The 24692-nt window shown below is 32.4% G+C and overlaps 1 protein-coding gene across 3 annotated transcripts in view; it reads right to left on the reverse strand.

Annotated features, from left to right (window-relative positions):
- LOC124356942 (ectonucleoside triphosphate diphosphohydrolase 5) overlaps window positions 1-24692 on the reverse strand; it is a 48368-nt gene that overhangs the window by 11638 nt on the left and 12038 nt on the right. For all 3 annotated transcript variants that reach the window (XM_046808269.1, XM_046808268.1, XM_046808267.1), the window contains exons 2-11: window positions 20519-20642; window positions 17055-17703; window positions 16840-16913; window positions 11153-11232; window positions 10263-10406; window positions 6577-6688; window positions 5961-6129; window positions 5685-5831; window positions 3744-3958; window positions 1959-2015 (exon numbers count right to left, since the gene is read on the reverse strand). In XM_046808269.1, the coding sequence (XP_046664225.1) occupies window positions 1959-2015; window positions 3744-3958; window positions 5685-5831; window positions 5961-6129; window positions 6577-6688; window positions 10263-10406; window positions 11153-11232; window positions 16840-16913; window positions 17055-17575 (1519 nt within the window). In that variant the 5' untranslated portion in view covers window positions 17576-17703; window positions 20519-20642. The remainder of the gene's footprint in view (window positions 1-1958; window positions 2016-3743; window positions 3959-5684; window positions 5832-5960; window positions 6130-6576; window positions 6689-10262; window positions 10407-11152; window positions 11233-16839; window positions 16914-17054; window positions 17704-20518; window positions 20643-24692) is intronic.

Raw genomic sequence — 24692 nt, forward strand, 5'->3', positions numbered from 1 at the left:
CGAACTTGCTTTGCTTACTCCTGAGATTTCCAGCACCACAATTCATTAGATTTTAACAGAAAAATTAGGCTATCACAAAGTGTGTGCGTGGTGGGTACCGCGAATGCACACAGAAAACTATAAACAGCAACGTGTCATGTGTGCTAAACAGTTTTTGCAACAATGTGAAGACAACAAGGAAGAATTCTTGGATTCCATTGTTACAGGCGATGAAACATGGGCGTTTCACTTTACCCCCGAAACCAAGCAGCAATCACGTGAATGGCGTCACTCAACTTCGCCTAAGCCGAAGAAGTTCAAGCAAACACAGTCTGCTGGGAAAGTCATGACAACCGTCTTTTGGGACAGGAAGGGCCTGCTTTTGATCGACTTTTTGCCTCATGGAACAACAGTAAACTCTGACAGATATTGCGACACATTAAGAAAACTGATCCAGAACCGCCGGAGAGGAAGATTGTCCAGTGGTGTGAGGCTTCTCCATGAAAACGCTCGACCTCATGTCTCATGTCAAACTCAAGAACTGCTGATAAATTTTGGCTGGACTATTGTACCCCATCCCCCCAAACAGCCCAGACCTAGCCCCAAGTGATTATCACTTATTCCCAAAATTAAAGGAACACTTGGGTGGCCAACACTTCAGTACCGATGATGAAGTCAAGGAAGAGGTTACTCAATTCCTCAAAGGATTGGCGGCAGAATTCTACAACATGGGGATAGAAAAGTTGGAGCATCGTCTACAAAAGTGTTTGGACAGAAACAGTGATTATGTGGAAAAATAGCTTAACTTTTAAGTTTTAAATTTATGTATAACACTAAGTAAAAATATAGAGCTAAATCTATTTTTAAAAATCATGGGAACCTTATTTTTCTAATACCCCTCGTATTTGTATATATCCTTTTTATGTTTTCTTATGTACATAAGAACAAACATACCAAATTACAAAAAGTATGTACCTGTATAACTGAATTGATTTTTTTTATAACTGAGCTTTGTTTTTTTTTTATAACTGAGCTTTCTTTTTTTTAAGTTTGCTATTTGTGTAGTGTTCCAAAAAATAAAGATTTTTCTAAAATAAACATAATAGGATGATTTTTTGTTTTATTGTGTTGCTGGAAAAGTAAGATATAACAATATTTATTTGGATGATAAAATTGTTGAAAGTTTTAAACTAAAATATTATGAAACAAAATTTTAATATTTTACGTGTTGATACAGGAAAACTGCAATTTTTTATCTTAATACATTTTTATGCAATTTGTTCATTGTTCTCTATGTAAGTAGGAACAAATAAAACTTACCAAGTTTAAAAAAAGTAAGTATCTGTAATACTGACTATGACTTTTCTTATATGTTAGTGCAAAACATTGAAAATCTGCACACCCATAAAAGTTGTCTCTAATATATCAAATAGCTTTTACCAGCTATAAAAAATCAAATTAAGATGGATAATCTATATTTATTTGACATACTATGTATAACATAAGACTAAGTATAATGCTATCTAAATATTTAGTAACAGAATAATAAATATTCAAAAACTGATCTAGGCAAACTCAACTGGAAATGTATTAAACCAGAAGTAGATAACAAGAGCTGAAAATAAGCGGTTGTTTTACCAAAATAAGTTTTTGAGACCTATGTATAGATTTTTTTTGTTTTGGGCAACAAGGAAAACTGAGATGTGGTATCGGAAATATAATTCATTTGAACCAGAAATGCTATTATAAGTGCAAAACTTGATAGTCCCCCAACCTATGATCGTCTGACCATGAACACTTAAATGATATGTACCTGATCTCATGCCTATTTACGTTTGAAAAATGTCATAGAAGATCATCATACTATATCATAAGTGCTTTGACTAAGTTGGCTACACATTTTGGTTTTGAAAATTGCTTGTGAAGACATGGGTAACTGATAATATGTTTGTATTTGGTTAAATTATTTTTGTACTTACATTCTTTAGTCGCTTTCTTAATGTCCTTGAAGAGGACAGTCCCACCGGTATAAATATCTAAAACATAACAACCACACAAATAAGAAACAAGCATTTCGTTATACAACAGAAAAAATAAACACTATAACAATTTATCCTATTATGTATGAAATGTTTTAAAAAATTGCATTCAAAATAAATTTTAATATTGATTGATAATAACCAAACACAATTAGATAACTTCTGACTATCTGTACAATGTATAACCATTAACCCTTTACATTCCCCACAGTAACACCATTCCCGACTATCCAAATTGTTTATCTCTCCTTGCATTAAAGCGTGGACAGCTCTCTTAGATCAGAATAAGGAGGATATAAGACTAATATTAGGAATGTTGACAGGACATGGCCTCCTAAGGAAGCATCTTATGAAGGTAGGCCTTAGCCAGACTAACGAGTGTAGACTCTGTGGAGAAGAGGAGGAATCAGCAGAGCACATTTGGTTAGATTGTCCTGCCATCTTAGAAACTCGGAAAAGATACCTGGGAGCATATCTCCTCAGCCCCAAGGGTATCAAAGAACAGAAGCCCTCAAATCTGATCGGTTTTTGCAAAAGCCTCGGACTTTGAGGACACAAAATTAAAGTAAGGGAGGCGCAAAGGTCCTTTTAGGACTAAACGCGGGGACAAACTGTCCTTTTCCCTCAGGAAGGAAAAAAACACCCTTCCCGACTCAGGTAGTATTTTTCCAAAGATCAAGATGTGTTTTTGAGCTTTTAACAACGTATCATACAACTCTTTGTTTGCTTTTAATATAATTTTTGTTATGATATTGTGAAGATTACAGTAAATATTACATAATACTGTAAGGAATAAAAATTTAAAATATTTAGGTATATTATAATCTTTTGACAGCATTATGTAATTGATTACAAACCACTATCAATGAAATGTCAAATCATTACTGAGTGACTGTGAAGATAGAAAATAATCAATTGCACTATGAAGATTTCCAACTCTTTAACACCTTCAGATCCAGAATAAATTGCATATTATTTAATAATTTGTTTTTCTAACATAGCACAAGTTATTAAATTCAACCAAGTGTACTGCTGATAAAGCAAGGCATCTAATTTCACATTCTCATTCCTACCACTGCAAATGAAATGGTAAAAATAATTAAAAGGTATAACTACAAACAACAGTTTGTTAAAATACTACTTTTTTCAAGAATATCCATGTTTACAAGTAAGGGAAGTTATTAAGATACAAAAATTAAATATTTCAATATTACAGATTAATATATTTCAATTTTCTTATGGCATGGTATTACTGTATGGGTAAATCATTAATCAGTCATACAAATTACTATAAATACTTATAATACAAAAGGGAAAGGAAAATGAGAGTTATTGGAATATTATATGTTTAATCAATTACCTTTACAAACTGGAGCTAATCAATTTAACAACCTTCCTATTCAAATACAAATTGATTAAAACTAATAAAAAAATAAAAAAAACGTAAATACTTAAATGACTTACGCTACTTAATGCTAGGAACAATTTTCACTCTAAATAAATGTATGGATTTTTTTATGTTTATAGTTACTAGTCAAAACAATAAATATTTTAATGCACATAAACAAATCTGACACATGAAATGGAACTTCAGTTTATTATGGTTTTTTCAGCATCATAATTTAATCAGTTTAGCAAATATGATGCACAGTTTAGCTACATGCACTACTTCTGTTTTATTAATAATTTACAACAAATACTACAATATTAAAAATAAATACAAACCGGTGAGCAAACCAACTTCGGTGGCACGATCAAAGAAATAAGAGAATGCAGTGATTTCAAAGTCCAAAACACCATCGGGCTTGGTCATATTCTGAGAATTGAGGTAACTTTTGGCCAAGTCAGTGCACTCCTTCAGTCTAACAATAGGTGTCTCATCAAAGCCTTCATCAGGGTTCTTCCTCTTCTTCTTCAAGATCTCAGGGTTTGCTGGACCTCTAAAATACAATGAAATACAAATTATTACAATTTGTGCATTACTTATGTTTTGAAGAACAATTGTAACAACTCTTCATTTTATTTTCTATAACATTTGTTTATATTAATACATTACCATATTAAAATTGTTGTTACATCTTGCATATAAATCTACTCCATCAGACCAGTATTGCAGTTTAGCGTACTTAGAAACTTTGAAATTCCAAATTAGACAGAAAAAAACTTTCTTAAAAAAACGCTTTTTTAGAAAGAGTGAAACTTTGTGTTTAAGAATTTGTGAGAGTAAAGGCAAATGGAGGCTTTACAGTGAACAAGAAAGATACTCTAGAACTGTTGTTGGAGACACACTTTCCGGGCAGTCTCTATGACTCAAAATGAGGATTTTTATTCTCTGGCGGAAGAGATATCTGGTCGGAAGGTTTCTAAATCCAGACAAAAGTCAAAAAAATCTTTACATCTATAAGGATTAAATGAGCAATAAGATCCTTCATGCCATTTAAATCTCTTGGGGCGAATGGAGTTTTCCCGGCCCTTCTCCAAGAAGGGTTGGATATCCTACTAAACACTCTGACTATTCTGTTTGGAAGCAGCACCTTTGGTTTCGAAAGGCCTCGTCCAAAAAACAAACCATATTGTAAAGTACTGTTTCATTAACATTTAGTACTATTTAAAATTATTTTCCAATTGCTCTAAGAGCCTTCAATGGTACTAACTATTTATGTAATAAACCCTTTACTTTTGCCCTAGAAACAAATTTAATTTTTTATAAATTTATATTTTTATAAGTATAATTTTTTTTTTTTACAACACAGTAATAATTTAATCTAAATATATTTTTTATAACAATCTTTAATAATAATTTATAAATTTATACACCACAGATTGTGATACAACATGTGTTATGGCATACTTAAGATAAGTGTAGTATTGGTGCATGAGAAGGACGTTGTAGAAAATAATCTGTAAATTTGGAGCCTCTGTTCAAATCTACTTTGACTACCACACCGGACTTAATTTGTAAAATAAGATCTAATCGTCTCGTTACACCTGATGCTGGTTTAAGATTAATGCTTTAACCATAAAAATACAACATATTATAGTTATTTTATGTACATCACATTACACTGTATTATACAGTGTTATATAATTGATATAAGAGAATTTCAAGGCATGTTTAAGAGGCTACAATAAGAATTTTTCTTAAAAGGCTACAATAAGACCTTTTCTTAAATGAACATGGCTGGAAAGGCATGCACTAGAGAAGCTAGAGCCCCCAAAGTTTAATAAATTAACAGTATCTTTGTTACTAGATACAAACACTGGGAGTTTTTATTTTGAGGAAGGAAATTTTAGGTGAGTAATAAAAAGTTATACATTTTCTATATTGATCGTAAAAGAAAAGAAAGTTAAAAGACTGGTCTTTTTTTAAATTTTACTATAATGCACCTTTCATAAAATAATTGACTTTTAAATGTTTTGTCTCCCCTGTAGGGAAGTAACGGGCATATAGGGTCTTTACATCTTAACACAAATTGTAATGTACCAATAGTTTCACTTTTATTGTTTAAACTGAACAATAGTTATATTTTTTTCCAACCTAGAGGGCTGTAACTTCCAGGGGTTACATTTTCTGATCTATATATAGGTTTAATATACGTATATGTATGTACAATTTTCCTATCTTAAATTTAAGTTCAGTTTGCACTTTTGGAACGATTGACTTACTGAACAGTATATTCCTTGCCACCGTACTTAAACTTCTTGTTCTTGTTGATGGGATTGATACACTCACTGGCCAAGTCTGTGGATCCTTCTGGGTTGCCCATAGATAGGATGGCTTTCCGGGCTGCCATCAGTCCCAGCCCCAGGTAACTGCAAATTATCAACAATCTTTTCTGAATCTTGGAATAAAACTATTTAGAAACGCCATATTTTTAGTTATAACCCACATTTAACAACTGTACCAAAACATAGATTAAAAACACAAGTTTGTTAATTTACCTATGCGTGTAGACATAGATCTGCTGCCCAAACATTTTCAATGGATGGACATCATCAGAAGGGAACTTGTTCCTTTGTTTCTCATCGATGAGAGGAAACGTGATTTGTGTGGAGCCTCCACCTAGATCCAGGGCTGCCAACATTTGGCTTGCCTTGCCAAATAATCTGTCTAAAATACAAACAGCAACATTAACTATCATCACCTGCATGAAAATAGTCTAATAACACATGAAACTATGTTGTCAAACGCTGACAACCACCAACTGTTCTCACTGAGACGTGGCCACATTCACATAGTAATGTAGACAGTAGTCTACTAATGAGTGAAATCAATTTTTACGAATGTTTCTGTGCCTTAACAACTGATGATATTTGTTTATTGCAACATATGCTAAGACGACTCAGTTATTTTCTATAAAATAAAACTGGCAAGTGTTTGATATGGAGTAGAGTGGAGGATTCAGAAGCACCAGCTACCATCAGAATATTTTCGAGCAGGCTACTCTAAGTTACCTTCATTCAAAAATCAAGTCTGTAAATGAATCAACTACACACTATTTAGTTTACAAAATAATATTTTGTTCAATAGATATATTTGTTAACTGGTTATACTAACCTGACAGGAAATTTATGTTGACCCAGGCGAATAGCCCCTCATCAGAACCTTCCATGATTGCCACAGAATTTTCTGTTGTGTGAAATGGTGAATTGGCAAACAGTCTCCGTACCTGTCAACATTAGGACACCAATATATAGTATGATCAATACTTATAGTTATATGTCACATTATTTATGTTATTAATTAATCTCAGTAAATTTGGATTTTCTTAATTACCAAACAAGTCAAAAGCTCATTATTTACATCTCAATACAACAATTTATTGACATCAAAATTTAAAATAAAGAAAGTTCCAAAATATAGATTGAGTAGTCTCTTTTGAATATCGAAAGTTGTTATTTGTCCTTGAGTGAGAAATTTTCCACAGTGTAGAATGGTCAGGCAGCCCACCGAGTGCTGTAGTTTCCTGAGGGAGTTAATTTCTACCATCAAGCAGTTCCACCTTATGGTTTTATAGAAATACAACTATCATGATATGGAGAAACTGTTAGCCTTTAAATGATGAAGATGGAATACTCTTTTAAAATATATAAAACCGCTGGAGAGAAGCGGGCATTTAACAACTCTTACAGAAACATACAACTGCGCCCACCATGACAGGCGGTGTATGCTGGGTGTTAATGGACAGAATAATACATAAATTGATTATCTAAGTTAATGAAAAGAACGATGGAAACAGATGTACCAAATCACTGGAGAACCGTGAGCTGTTCAAAATTCTAATATAAAGAGGTAGTCAAGACAATCAAAATTGATTACATATGTCTGGGTGTAAATCAGTATAGTAATAGATTGTCTGATTATCTAAAGTAGTGAAAGGGAAAATGAAAATATATACCCCAAATCCACAATTTATCATAGGTCAAAAGAAAATATAATGAAACCAAATACAATAAAACAAACTGCCATTAAAACTGGTAACTTATAGTATAAACAAAGCTGAGTTTACTCATCATTCATCTCCCTCTTACATGTTACTTATTCAACATTTATGAGTTATATCAGTCATTTCAACATAATTTTGAAGGTACAATTGAATTTTGATTAACCATCATCTCGACCTCAATAATGGTTGTTGCAGAGAACAGAAACATATAGCACCTTTATGGAAATAACTTCAATCTACTGTATTAAAATGAAAAATTGTCTGAATCAATTAATTTGGCTTCTTTGAGATACAAGCATTCACCATGGAAATATTCTGTAGCTGTGATGAAGTAGTGTACACAATTCAGTTGTAACTCATTAGTGTGACAATAGACTAAGGGAGTATGAGTTATTGGTATGCCAACTGAAGGTCATCATTGTACATACTGCCTAATGACACATTTATACTCCCATTAATGTGGAGCTTCACTACACAGTTTCATGCATGTCTGGCCACTATACTGAATATTAAATTTAATTGTTTTCGTTAGCACAATGTTGATGTTCAACAGAAACTAACAGTTTAAAGGATAGTGATTTAACAAAATTTTACCATACTGCAATTCAAGTCCTCCAATTAATCTTTACTTCTAGTTTGTGAAAACATTAGATGTTAATCATATGCTGAATTAATTACATCCACAATAATCCAACCTATAAATAAAAAAAGTACTAACTAGTTTGTAAATTTACCATTATTTCAAAGATAACTCACATAACGTGTTAATAAAAGGAACCATTTTATAAATAACTGTTGTGCTTAGTTAATGGTCTAAAACAAGAGCCATGCATTGTGACAGAGTTAAGCAACAATTTGTTATCACAAGTTATATTTGTTTACTGAGTGATACTAGTGAAGTACAGACTTCCTCCGAACACTTCACTAGAGAGGTTTTCATTCAAATGTACACTCTTACAACTGGTTTATTTAATGAACCCAATCAATAGATCTGGCAATCAAAAACTTCTATATTTGTAGGACCATTGAAAGTTTTATGCAGACTTATCATTGATAGAGGCAAAATTTGAATAGAACTTTCAAGTTTAGCCCTTTGTCAAATAATAATAACTATTTTCATTTGAATAAATTTCATTATATGCCTATGTTTAAAACAATATGTATATGTACAGTAAAAACTAAAAGATCTATATTTAATTAAAACAAAACCTTTGGAAACAGAAAAATCGAAAAGCCACTTTTAATTCATTCTCTTAGAAACACCAATAAATATTGTTATAGTCTGCACATATAAACTGCATTGTAAAAAGAATAAATTGGTCTCTCAAAAGAAATACTGTTTGCCCAAATAAGTTTTAACACTATTTTAGTAATTTTGAAATTAAAGTTTTTGGTGAAGAGAAATTTAAGAAGCAAACTAATACAACTCATTCAATTGTGTGATTTTATTGATTGTTTTGAATTTAGATTGCGATAATGATCAATAATCTATCTAATGCAATGAAAATACATACTATTAAACACTGTTATAAAAACCACCTCATTGTACAAAGCTATGAATGTTTGCACATAAGGTAATTGAATTTGGTTAAATCAAAGGTAAATGAAAAGAGCCAAAAGAAGACGCTTTATGATCGAAATAGGTTTTCATTGGTACATTTTCTTGATCGGAGCACAAGACAAACTCCACAATAATACTGGAAATATCTTAGACAGAAAATTAATTTTAACACAATTTTGATTCTTTATAACCTAATTAGTTTACTGATATATATATATATATATATATATATATATATATATATATATATATATATATAATATATGAAATAAATATATAATACTAGTTGATTTTATGTGATGTAAGCTCTATAATAATCATAACCCCTTAACATCATATTTGTGTTTTAATATATATATATATACTAACTTCAAGAATCACTAAACAGCTATATAACTCCAAAACTCATTTGTGAGATTTGCTAAATTAAAGCAGTTTATATAAAATCATTCAGAATATATCTTCCTGTGTGTATCAATATACAGTGTGTATTAAAACATCAATAATTAATATTAAATATTACTTTGTAAAAAGCCTTGTTCAAAACTCTAGTTTGAATGTACACCATTTCTAGGATAGTAAAAATCTAAGATAAACCGAATGAAAATGTCCTCGTAGTTTTTGAAGCTATATGTTGATCAAGTTTCATTTTCTGTTTGTTGCAATTTTCTAAATTTCTTTTAGGCAGTGTGTTATAAACCATAAAACAGTGCTTGATGGGATTAAAAAAAATTCTGTTTCATAAGATATTCTTTTAAATCATGGTTCTGTTATTTATAACTTTTAACTTCTTACTTTCCTAGGTTTAAATTGTATTTAGTTATCAGAACTGTTGCAAAAATATGTGTCTTATAGCATTATATAAATGAATCAATGAAAAACATATATACTACTGAATGGCATTCATAACTTTATAGTTTTTCAACTATTGAATATGAACAGTTTGTAACGGCAACTTTTAGTTTAAAGACCAATGAGCTGACTCACAAGCCCAACTTGTAAAAAGAAATATTTCTAATTAAAAATGAAAAATAATTATGAGTAAGGTAAGATCAAAATAAATTAATGATACTATGGTGTAACCAAAGGTAGAAATAACCATATTATTCATTCCTGTGTGTTGAATTTAAGATTTTTTTTTATTATAGTTTTTGAAATGTATGTAGGAAATACTTCATGTACAAAAACAACGTTATTTTTAGTTTGATAATATTCATAGTCTTAGTGTACACATACCTCATCTAGTAGCGCGTTGGCTTTGCCCTCGGGCAGCAGACGCAGACCTGCTGTGGCTCTCAGTACCATAGGGGTGCTGGACCACGCCTTCTGCGGAACGAACCCCTTGGCTCTCTCCACAAGTTCTGCTATTTTCTCCGCTCCCTGCCAACATCCAATTCATCAAATACACTTCAACGACATATTTTATTAATTTATTTAGAAACCTAATGGGAGGTTTGCTATCTAATTATAACTATATTGTTACGGAAGATTAAATTAAAAGACTGGTAGCAGGATGTTGCAGTCAACCTGGGAATAATATAATTCAACCTCCTCTCTAAATTCAAATTAAGCAGCTTAGTTAAATTTATCCCGTTTAATAAGATTGTAAGAAGGCATCAAATTTTAATTTCTGACATAATTTGACCTACCTCACTCACAATGTTTCAACAGTATTAAAACACTGTATTTTTATAAATTTGATTTATTCTTAGGTCATATTTTCTCACTACATCTCACAGATACATTTATTTAGCTAGACATTAACAATGTTTATAATTAAAATTAGTTGCTTTAATTGCAACTGTAAGTTTAAAAGTAAAACACACAATCTTTGAATGCTTGGATACATTTTTAAACTTATTAGGAATCCTCACGATTGCTAGTATATTTTTTTGTTATAGTTAAAAAATTTCCCTACAAGAAATTCCAAAACAACTTGAAATTTAAAGTAATATGACTCACTGCTAGGGTTAAAAAAGCCTTCAAATAATTATTATAAGTAAATTTTTAGCCAGATATACTAAAAGTTAATTTTTTATAATACAGTCAACACTTTTACAAAACAAAAATGAAATTACAGTAAACCACAAGAAAAAAAAAATGTAGTGTGGATATAGAGTACTTACCATTTTTGGATTCTCAGCATAGGCTGACAATCCTGGTTCTTGCTCAATAAATAATTCATCATCTAGTTTTAAACTATCATCTGAAACAAAATATAATGACAGATTTTTATTAGGCCTATAAATCAATAAAATTAGATTTATTTCTTGTATGGTTAAAACATTGACAATTACTTACATGCCTCAAATGTTTAACTTCATTTTTTAACTAAATATAATTTTTAACTATCTGCAGCATTAAAATATAGCAAAAATCTTGTTGTAAAATCTTGTAGAGAAAATAAATTAGAAATCCCAGCAGGTAACTCTCCAATATTACAAATAAATCAGATACACATTGCAAAACTGTACACATTTCAAATTTATACAATACAGTGACATATTTGTAGTTAATTTTGCAGAAGTAAAAATTAAAAATGCTATTGTGATAATATTTGATTGTATGAAAAAGTTTATAAATACTTACAATAAGTCACAGGAGATCACATGTTTAACAATTTTTAAATTTTAACTAGTGAAGCAAACCAATTAAAACTTCAGTAAATTTTATTGAATTTACTTTAATACTACAATATTTGTGCCAAGAAACAGTATTAATACATTTCCATGAAGCTATGTGTATCAAACTATCACTCGATTAGTAATGAGCACACAAGTGTTCCTGCACTTCAAAATTAGGTATGGCAATGATCCTGAAAAAACCTGACTGCAGATAACAATCAGCTGACCCATATCTAGATAGCAGGCTGGTTAGATAATGTTGCATTCTAGTTGGACTGTTCAACTCACTTATTAGCAGCAATAAAATCTAATCTGTGATACAAATACTGAGACCATACAATTCCTGTCTCTGCCTGAACTTTTCCTGTACTGATTTTGTCTGTTATTTATCTATCCTACAACATGTACCTACCTGTTAAAACTTTGATTCACTTTTTCATGAACTAGTTCCAATACAGATATGTTATAAATAGTCCAACTTATTGTATGATTAATTTAATGACACAACAATAAAAATTACAAAATATATTTGTGGCACTCATAAAAACGTTTATTTTTTTTTGGGTTCGCTGACCTGTGAGGAGGTTCATGACCATGAACACCTCCCTCACCACCAGTAGACTTAATTCAAGAAACAGAATGTAGTTGCAGGATATATTACAGTAATTTTATTTCACATTTAACCAATTAATCATATATTTATTCAAATAAAACATTTTGTATAAATAATAGTGTCACACTATATTAAAAATTCTTAAAACTAATAAAATGATTTAAACCTTTTAACCCATTGCGGATCTTATTGTTTTGGCGCGCGGGCACGAATTAATTTACGGTCAGCGGCCGCACGAACAGCAATGGTGCGCCACATCGTATTGCTCGCTATTGTATACTAGAAAATTCAGCTGGGAAGGTATTCGTTCAGACGGAACATGGGCCTGCTGGGGTATCCGTGGTGTAGGAACAGTAACACGCGAGCAAGGTTCCGGGGTGGCAGGGATGATGTCTGAATCATAGTCTAAATAAAGTGGCTCGGGCGAAGCGATTACAACATCCGGGCCATTGTCTAGACTAAACCCGCTAACATGTACGTCTGCGTCGTTTAGTTCTGTGTCACTAACCTCAAAATAAAAATAAAATAATAAAAACTGAGGAAAACAACCAATCAGAAGTGCTAAAAAGCAGAGAGTGAACTCATATGAATGATTTTTCAACTTCGACATACAACTGCGATCTGTAGGATATTTATAAAATTTTTGAAAACTCTAAACGTAGATCGTTGTTAAACACTCTTAGTTGACAAGTGAAGACGATCACCCGATTTATCAGACATTAATAGAACTATTTGGAGGTAAACTTAAAAGCAGACCGCTTTTGCGACCTGAGCTCGACATCTCAGTGCCGTTAGGCCCGGCCGCTACATGGCGAGCCCAGCTCGTCAGTGATCCGCAATGGGTTAAATTTTTTGTTGTCATCTGTATATTTAATAAATATTTGGAATTTGATTATAAAATTGTATCTCCGCTTAAGAAGTTTTCTTTTTTAATTCTAGGTTGGGATCTGATGTGGAAACCAAATTATTTTTGTTCCTAGTATCATATGAATGATTTCGGCTGTGCACCAGAAACTTGCTACTATTGTTTCTAAGATATATAATAGATTTAAAATATAAAACTACACACTGTTAATTTTTTTAAATCAGCAAAAATATTTTTAAGGGATCATCATAGTTTAAATTAAGCATTGTCTTAATCACTTTTTTGTAAAATTACAATTTTGTCCGGATTTTTAATGGTAGTTTCTCCATAAATACAAATTTCATATGCAAAATAAGACTGTATTTCATGCATTTAATGAAAGATAATTTTAAGAACAGCAATACTACACAGAAATCACATTCTTCCAATAACAAAGGTCTCCGAATTTATTCTATTTATCACATGCTGAACAATCATCCCAACTGAGTTTTCTACCTCTATAGTCTAAAAATTTATATTATTAACTTTAAGTTCATTTATAACCATCAACTGATATGTCAAGATTTGAAACAATCAACATTGCCTTGTATTAAAAGTTATGAAATTGTTTTAAGGTCTTGTAGTTTCCCTAACACTTTTGATTAGAACAATAATTTTCATTTCATATAATACATTCACATTAATTCATTAAATTGGTGTAATTAATATCACTGTTAATAATGAACTTATTCTTACCAAGTAACCATAAAATAATTGATTTTATGTTAGGCCTCATGTGTCAATATGTCACATTTTAAAATCTACTTGTTTTATTTACAAATTTATTTACTCAGTTATTTTCTTGTTGACATCATCATTACCCATAACGCAAATGTAAAAATATTCATTAATACTCAGCCAAATCCCAAACATACGCCATGTAAAAACTGAGTGAAATGCACCATAATCCAACTCAGCATTCCTCTTAGAGAAATGAAGTTTCATGCACAATTCGTCATCTGTCAGTTTGTTCGAGAGACAAGTAATCAGATAGACAGACAGACAAAACTAAATTTTTCTAGCCTCTGAGAGTGGTAGACTTCACTAAAGCGAGCAGCCAATTAAGTAAGAAAGGTTCTACTATAAATTCTCTATTAATTTACCTGACAATCTAGGATAATGTACTTGTGTCACAGAGAAAAACACAGTTAGATAATTAAAATACTCATATCTTTAAGTACTTAATCTTTCATGCCTACTTTGACGTATATAAAACATTTATCGTCTTGTTCTTCAAGAGTTCAGATAACATTGAAATAGTGTTGACAATAAGGAATCTTACAATAATGAATATCCAATATTCAATGGATTTAGGATAGATGTTAACACACAATTTTTCTAATTTTGAAAATGTTGTATGAAATAAAATGTCTATCATCTATTAGATTGATTATGTAAACAACAAGGCAGACTAAAGGCCGTTTCATACCGCGGTCACACTATGTCACGTTGCGTAACGTGACAGATGTCGTGTGACAGACATACAGTTCACACCGCCACCGACGTCTGTCAGATACTGGTACATTGTTTCTGCTCTGTCAGTCGGTTTAGTTGAAGCAGATAACATGGCAAGTGGTACGTGGTGCGATAGCGCGTTTACTAAAAATTTGCCTTGGTTGGATGACGGCGATAGTAGTTCGAATAGTGAAGAGGAACTCATGCTGTTGTATTCGGTTACAAACCGAATGCACTAGGTACACCCTATCAACCACTAGAACTACTTACTATTTTGTTCCAGTTGCTCTGCTATTTCACCCCATGCTGTGTCCTTTAAATTGCTGTCTCTATTCACCTCCAAATCTTTATTCCACAGCAGTGGACGCGTTCTGACGGCTTCAATTAACTGTTACATAATAAATAACAAAAATAGCAATCTAACTTCTTGTAAAGAGTTACAGCACGAAACTGCACGACAGGTCTGGTCATGCGCGCGGCGGGAAGCGAGCCAGTGCGCATGCGCGGGGCCACAGACGTCGACAGATGTTTTGAAAAGGTCGCTCTCGGAGCGATTCCACAGATTCGTCTGTCGACGTCTGTGAGGTTCTGCGAGGTCGGTGTGAATTACACCATTTAAAACTATGGAAACAGATCTTTTGAAAAATCTGTAACGTGACATAGTGTGACCGCAGTGTGAAACGGCCTTAACATGTTACACTACCATTATATGCCTCCTATATTTAGGAGGCATATAACCTTGTGCGCAACCGGAACAGGCCAAAGTTGTATAGTCATGCATAAAAACATCAACCTGTGTACAATCATCAGCTAGCAGGAAAGGTGCCTATTCTACATTTGCAGAAATGCACACAGTATCCTCTGTACCAAACCCGCCACCACCCTCACTGGTCAAGGTCGCAGACAGCTGTATGCCACCTACTGTACCATCTTCACTGGTACATAGTATGGTCAATTATTGTCATAACATCGTTCAACATTATCAACCAGACTTATCCCATCAAATAATAATGTACATATTATTTTGACAAATGGTTATCACCACTGTCCAGGACTTAAGACATTTGTTGCACCAATGTTTTTCCTAACTTGTCTCCAGGTGCAGGATTTTCATCATTATAACATTTTTTTTGTTGCAGAAATATGTCACAAACATACTATTATTAAATGTATTATCATATCTAAGACAAGCATTTATAAAAGTAAATGTACACACAATGACTTTCACTGCACTACTTAATTATATGGAAACTATAATGATTTGGTACTATTTCTAAGGCATCATCAAAATTCTTCCTCAATAAACAGCAACCAATCAATGCTTCAGAGATACTATATTATGATGATACATATATCTGGAAAGTCGGATTGAACTTAATTTACAGCCACTTTGATTTAACAACATCAAGACTGACAGTTTCTAGCGCATAAGAGTTTACTGTTTGTTTCTAGTACAACCTCTGATATCCGGACTAATGTCACAACAGGCAATTTGGATATCAAAGAGTAAATTTTGGATCACAAAAAAACAGTAGGCATCAATTAACAAAAAACCGTGAAGGTGTTGTGTTTGGAAGCAGTAACCAGCAACACACAGCTACTGATATTTAGTCACCAATTGTGAATAGTTTGACAGACATTTAGCATTCAAGGTTGGCCACCCCGTTTATCCCTCACACTCATGTACGGCCAAATATCAAATGCTACCACCCATGTTAAATGCTTTGTTATGTGTTACATAACCTATCGATGTTTATTTTACTGATTTTAAATATGGGAGTTTAAAAAAAATGCATTCATATATGGAAAGTTTCAAAAATCAGACAGTAGGGTACAAGTAGGTTTTCTGTATGTGAAATTAAGATTTGCTTAAGAATATAACATAAAATAAAACATTTTTCATACTATGCCAATAAATTTTTAAAAAGATGGGAAGAAACAAAAAGTAGGTATACATTGTTTTCTGGATTAATGAGCTATTCAACCATCATTGTTCAAAATAATTTCTTTACTGCACTCTTTCTTTAAGGTCAGATGATAAGATCTAGTAAGGATTATCTTCCTATAATCTCAACGTTTGATGAAGTTTTCCATATCTTTCTTTGTGTGTGTTTGCCCACACTACATTACATACCGTATGTTAGTAACCTCTAACTTGAGATTTTGTTAGTACAAATTTATCAATACCTTTCCCACAAATCCAAATAATACACATACCTAGGATGGACTGATGGAAGGACAGGGCCAAAACCCTGGAGCCTGTGCTTCCGGCATCTATTACTACAGCGTATATGCTCTTGTGTAGGCCAAGTGTCAGAGCTATACTATCCAGGGTACCGGTGGTGTGTGTTGTAGACAGTAGTAGTAACAAGTATCCTGCAACATACATCCAAGAGACTACAGAAACAAACACAAGTGTTCTGTTAACGTATATGCTCTTGTGTAGGCCAAGTGTCAGAGCTATACTATCCAGGGTACCGGTGGTGTGTGTTGTAGACAGTAGTAGTAACAAGTATCCTGCAACATACATCCAAGAGACTACAGAAACAAACACAAGTGTTCTGTTAACGTATATGCTCTTGTGTAGGCCAAGTGTCAGAGCTATACTATCCAGGGTACCGGTGGTGTGTGTTGTAGACAGTAGTAGTAACAAGTATCCTGCAACATACATCCAAGAGACTACAGAAACAAACACAAGTGTTCTGTTAACGTATATGCTCTTGTGTAGGCCAAGTGTCAGAGCTATACTATCCAGGGTACCGGTGGTGTGTGTTGTAGACAGTAGTAGTAACAAGTATCCTGCAACATACATCCAAGAGACTACAGAAACAAACACAAGTGTTCTGTTAACGTATATGCTCTTGTGTAGGCCAAGTGTCAGAGCTATACTATCCAGGGTACCGGTGGTGTGTGTTGTAGACAGTAGTAGTAACAAGTATCCTGCAACATACATCCAAGAGACTACAGAAACAAACACAAGTGTTCTGTTAACGTATATGCTCTTGTGTAGGCCAAGTGTCAGAGCTATACTATCCAGGGTACCGGTGGTGTGTGTTGTAGACAGTAGTAGTAACAAGTATCCTGCAACATACACCCAAGAGACTACAGAAACAAACACAAGTGTTCTGTTAACTTTTCTAAGCAATTTCTACATTTAAGATAGTATGGCTTCATCTACATATGAAAAGTTAGCTCCTTAAAGTGATTAAAACTTTGTTTTATTAACTACATGAATGATTGAAAACAAGTTTTTAATACCCATCTGAAGAAACCTTACTCAAAAATAATCAAAATTCTAAACATAAATGTATTTTCAAAAGTTAATTACCATGCATAAATGTTATTGTATACATTTTTTTCAATAATAAGAATTTCAGTAGATGATTTTTTTAAAGATTAGGACAACCATCACCGAAGTCCATACTTCTGACCAGTGGCATTTATGATCAGTATTTTCCATACCAATTCATCTAGTGTGATTTGAGCACGGGAAAGCATCAATCGGAAATGCCCCAGGTAAGAAGTTCAAATTTCTGTGGTGTCTTTGGCGTCACCCCATTCTTCTGACAAAAAAAGAAGAATAACATCCCTCGAAACAGGAACTAATTTTAACACATATTACATAACTGCTACCATACAACAACGCAGACACCCAACAATAATTAAAACTAATACTATATTGTCATTTCCCCTTGTAAAAATCCACTGTGTTTTTATAATTAACAAATACCAATAACGTAATAAATTAAATATAATTAATCACTTTTACCATCTTTAGTCAAATAATATGTATAATGACCAGATAAAGTGATAAAAAGGGCATTATTAATCACTTAGACCAAAATCACTAGCTATTATACATAATGAATGTATATTATATTTCTAATACCTGGGTTACTTTGGTTGTAACATACAAACTATGAGGCCGAACGTTATTTCTATTTCCGAGTTTTAACTCGGTAATCTCATTACAACACAGTTAGTTAGCAGAAGTGCCTATCCACTCGGTAATCTCATTACAACACAGTTAGTTAGCAGAAGTGCCTATCCTTAGCTCAGTGGTTAATGACTCTTTGATAAGATAATACACCTGCAGTTATCGAAGGTTATTTTACATAATATTTAATTCCTGTAATTCTATCACAACACAATGAGTTTGGTTGCAAATTTGTTGTTAATAAAGCTGAGAACTATAATTATAATTATTTGAGTCAGTAGCTTTTGTATAAGAATAATTTTAAATTTCTTGAGCCGAGTAATATTTGATTGAACAAATTTGAAAACAAACTGTATAGTTATTTTATTACAGTTTTATTCTAATTTAACAAATCTGTTAACTTGGGCGAAGCCTTTCTCAGAACTGTACGGTATTTTAGAAAGTTGTAGTTGATGAGTAATCCGACACAAGTGACCAAGTGACAAGTATTTATGATAAATTATTTTGACATACAAGTTGTTTGTCCAGTCCACAAACCCTGTCACTTGGGACATTCAAGGTCTGATGGTAAACAGTGGCAAAGTGCAGCACACACACTATCTCTCTTTGTGTAGTAAACATTGAATGTAAATGTTTATACACTACAGAGATTCCTGGAAAAACAATAATGGTGGTGGGGTTTATCATTCCATCTTTGACCATGATAATTACTAATAATATATAGTTGTTATTAATTTTTAGGCCATCAGATAAATAAAAAAAAATAAATAAAAATAATTATAAATTACAATTTAATATTGATACGGATTGTTATTATTTTAAGGCAGATAGTTTATTTTGAGGAAACATATTTTTTACACAAAAGTTTAATTTAATGGATCTAAATATTGGATTCAGATTTATTTAGAAGAAAAAGTCTTCGGATAAAAAAAAATTAGATTAGGCCTATTGCAAGCTGAATTTGATCCAAATCAAACCTAGATATAGTCTCTAGAACTGATTCAATTGCATTTTCATCACAATATTAATGCCACTAAAAGATAATAAACCTATGTACTAAATTATCAAAAATAAACTATACCAATAGTTTTTAATTCAAGTTTCATAATCATAACCATTTTGCAACAAAATTATTGTTTTCTGCATACATATTTAATTTATAGTTTTAAAAATACATTTTTAGGAGAAATTTAAAATTATAACTATTTGTATATGTCAACTAAATTTACATAAAAAATGTGAGTGAAATTGACTCAACAACTGAATACACGCAAATATTTTTCTTACAAGAACTGTTTATTTATCTCCCTAATACAAAACATATTATTTTAAAACAAATCTTCCATTACTTACAAAACTGTTTACCTTTCCAACATACTGTCTCCATCATATACTTCGTATAGGGAATAAGACATAAATAAATAGCATGCACCACTCAAACTAGCATATATCTACAGACTGCTAGATTTCTTCTGAGTGGTAAATGGAGAAAAGTATTGTGAGAGTAAACAGTTATTCACTGAACAGTTATTTATAACTATCAAGTTTGTGGTTATTGTGGCCATGTTTTCAGAGAATCTTGTTTGAAGAAGAAAAATCCAATATGTAACTTTTCTGATGAGGAATTACCAGTGTAGTTGCCTAGGTTGGAAATAACAAGACAATTGTGCAGAGCCTGTGTTGCCACATAATTCCAATTTAAACTAGGGGATAGATATATACAGATCCTTAATTAAGTAACACCTGATAGCATGCTGTAAATAATTTTTGAAAAACATTTGATAGAAAAACACTTGTTTAACTCTTTGCCATATGAGCTCAGGGATTACACAAGTAATATAATTCTACAGTATTTTAAAAATATGATTTAACTTGAAAATTAGCTCTTGAAACAAGAGCTTTATGCTTCAGGTGATTATGGTAAGTATTAAAATTTATTAAGGCAATACTACTGCTTACCAAAAATTGAACTGATAATAAATACGACTGCTGAATACAAAAGACATCTTTTGTGAGAACGGCTAGGCCCATAAACCTTGACTCTTCTACCAGATGTGGGCGATCCCTCATCTTCTTGATCCAACTAAAACATACAAAAAAAGTTACAAATGGCATGGAGTCAATTAAAATTCATCTATTCTGGTATGTATTCCTTTTCAGTTTAAAAAAAATATAATGTGTACACTAGAAAAGTTTAGATTTTAGTAAATAAGTTTAACAAAAGAATTTTTACCAAAATTTTATCACTTAAAAATATGCAATACATCACACAGTAAATTAAACATTTTATGTTAGTGTAAAAATAAATAATGTCAACGTCATCTAACTTAAACATACAATCAGCGCTTCTGCAGCCAGACTTACTGACAACATTGTAACATGTCAGTTTAATAGCAGGGCACAGAATGACAGGCTGACTTTACCAGCAATGTCCAATTAGCAACCACACTGCATCAACATTTATCCTGATCATATTCAAAATTCAACATTTTCTACTGAAGACACCCATAAAATTCTATTAAAAACTAAATTTTTATTTTTGGAGTATTATAATTGTTTTTATACAGTGCAAATGTATAAGAAGAGAGTAAATAACATGTCATGATTCAGAAATAAAACTGATAAACTATTGAATAAAACAATTGTCAACAAAAAAGATTTAAAATAATGTTTTTTTAATTACATACAACTTTAAATTTTATATTTTAAAAGTATGTATAGTTACAAATTAAATATAAATTTGATAATGATCAAACTAGTTATAATTTTATAATCAAATAAAAAAACTATTGAACCGTAACAATAAACTTAATTATTTAATTTCCATCACTCTGTTATAAAACGTTAAGTATTTTGTCCCCAAAGATGAAAAGTGTTTTCAAATATTTAAGTTACTGTTATAAATTATTAAGATTTGTGTTTATTCAAAAAGAATTTTGTGTTTATGAAATAAATAAGATGATTAAAATTTTGCATATCAATTTACGTAATTTAAAATGCTATTTTTCAACCATCACTAAAATTTGATATTTCACTTTTGTAGGGTTGTCAGCAAAGTATACTTCCAATATTACTTTGAGAAGCCAGAGTGATTTCAAAGCCACAATGAGGTTGACAAAAGAGAGAGAAAGCGAGAAAGGGCTACTGGACAGTTTAGATTAGTTGTGATAGAAATAGCTGACAACTTCTAGGAACATTAGTGATATAATACATATTGGGAACAGGAGAAAGTTTGTGCCAGTCATATATGGGATAATTTATTTTGTTATAGTTTATATGACCCTAATGATCAGGGTTGACGTGGACTTAAGACAATACTGCCACGTCCTTATCTCGACATTGATAAACCAAATTTCAGAATAGTCCAATTAAAGCTAACAGTTATTATCATAAGTTAAATATAAATCTATTAACAACATTAATTGTCTATCAGATCTAGGTTTTGACTTTTGATTGAGCCACAGAAACCTAAGGCTTGCTTATTACTATAAAACCACTTTCGTCTTAAAACTTACCGAATAAATATCACTTACATACGAGGGCAAATCAAATATAAACGGTAATTTTCAAAATTATATTTATTGAATAATATTATATAGAAACTATACCTTCAAAATTTTTCAATGTAGTCTCCTGCATTATCTACACATTTCTGCCACCGATTTGGAAGCTTGAATATTCCCTGTTCATAAAAAGATTGAGGGCGAGTTGTTAACCAATCGCGCACGTGCTATTCGACGTCTTCATTGTTTTCAAATCGTTTTTCTCCAAGTGGTTCTTTCAGGGGCGCAAAGAAAAAATAGTCACAAGGGGACAGGTCTGGACTGTAAGGAGGGTGTTCGAGAGTTTCCCAGCCCATTTCTTCAAATTTATCCCTTGTCAACAATGCGGTGTGAGGCCTTGCGTTGTCATGGAGAAGGATGACATCTCTAATGGGTATACCTCGTCTTTTGTTCCGGTAACTGGTTTTTGCTGACTGTAGCACCTGGCAGTAGTAAGCCGCATTCACTGTTCGTTGATCGTGAAGAAAATCAATGAATAGAACTCCCCTTGAGTCAACAAAAATTGTTGCAAGAACTTTTCCGGCTGAGAGACGAGTTTTGGCTTTCACTGGGCAGCCTTCATCCTTCCTTCGCCACTCCTTACTTGCCATTTTCGATTCGGGAGTGTAATGGTGGACCCACGTCTCATCACATGTGACGATACGCCTCAAAAAATCTTCACCTTCTTCTTGAAATCGTTGCAGAAGTCTCCCAGCAATCTCCGACCTGACCTGTTTTTGATTTCCGGTCAACAACCTCGGAACCCAGCGAGCACTAATTTTTCTGAAGCCAAGGTGGTCTGTGATTGCAGACTGAACACTCCCGTAGCTGATACCAATTTCCGACGAGATTTCTTGAACAGTTAACCGGCGATCACCTTCAATAAGCCGTCGAACCGCACTAATGTTGTCATCTGTAAGACTAGACCTTGGGCGTCGACCGTAACTTTAGTTTTCAACACGTTCTCGGCCATCCCTAAATTCTCTGGCCCACGTATACACTCGATTTTGAGACAGAGTAGTGTCCCCAAACTGTGCCTGCAAACGAGTAAAAATTTCTGAAGGCTTAACACCTTCATTTGTTAAAAATATTTAATGACGATGCATTGCGCAAAAGATGGATGTACCTCTCACTCAGACTGGCTGTACTGAAGGCAGAACACAACGCTAGTGTGAAGCAAGCAGTCCCCCCACTCCTATTAAGCAAAACGACAATCGCCCACAGCCGCATCACGTTCGAACGTGTTTGGTACAGTCAACAGCAAAATTACCGTTTATATTTGATTTGCCCTCGTATCTTGATATAAAGTTCAAATAATCTTGCTCTATAATTTGACAGATTTTTTTTTATTTAGTAGCTGTAAAATAGTTGTAATGTAAATATTACCACCATAATAGATAGATGTTTGAAAAGGGAGTGTTTCGTGAAAATATGTTTTTTTTTAAGAAGAGTGCCTGGTTCAATGACTAGACTAATATTTATGGTTTGTTGTAAAATGTATTTAAGTTAAGAACATCAAAAACGCATACACATAAATATTAATATTAATAGAAGGAGTACAGTTTCAAGCGATTGGAAAATCTGTTTATATCTGTACATCTAACTCTGGAAATAATCAATACTCTCCTTTTCTGCACTATGAAAACTCTAGATAACTCTCCAGAGTTGCCCAAGACCATCAATTCCAACTAACCCTTATCACTTGAGATATGATTAAAATTACATAAATGACTTTAGATATTTTTTGCTTTAAGTAATTTAACGTTTTGACATAATTTTAGGGTTTCGTTAGTAACCAAACCTACATTACTCGTAGTAGAGTAATACAAAATCAGATCTTACCAATAAATAATTACTACCTTCATAATGGGAATTAGCTGTAAAGGAGCCAACGTGATCAAAATAACGATCAATAATAATAACTACAAACTAGACATTAATTTAGGAGAAACTATGTATCACATTGAGGATCTTCTACATTGCTTTAGATTAGAGTATGAAATTAGTAAAACTGTGATTTATTTTTAAAAACTTTGGATGAATCCAAGTTGTGTACTACAAGGGTAAAAGTACAACACCTTAGGAATAGCAGATAACAAAAGACAGTTTTGCTATTTGCAGATATTACACAAGAGGTATCATCACTAAACATGACGATTTGGACTTTAGATAAATGTTCTGGGAGATTATTACTGATGGTTTCAGAATGGACCCTAGAGAGACTACAGAGAAGACTTTATCATCATTATGTTTTGTACATGCAAATATTTTAATTATGCCACAGAAAGCTCCTACAACGTACTAAATAAAACAGATTGAATTTTGATGTCCTCTTAACAAATTTTTAAAACCGTATCAGCTGTGTGTGGTTTTCTTTCAAAGTGTAAGAAGTGGACATTAAATCGTATGCAGTCTAAGATGTAAGCCCTTTAGTGACAGGCTTCTCAAAAACATTAGAACTGAGGGAAAAGTGAAAATGAATCTTAGATTGTCTACTAAATGTTGAGATCCTTTACACAAAGAGGGACAATTTACAAAATTTTAGTAAACTGTCACTTTAGAAACAAATGCATTCACAAGGTAAATAGTTA

Source organism: Homalodisca vitripennis, chromosome 3 (genome assembly GCF_021130785.1).
Source record: "Homalodisca vitripennis isolate AUS2020 chromosome 3, UT_GWSS_2.1, whole genome shotgun sequence".
NCBI lineage: Eukaryota > Metazoa > Arthropoda > Insecta > Hemiptera > Cicadellidae > Homalodisca > Homalodisca vitripennis.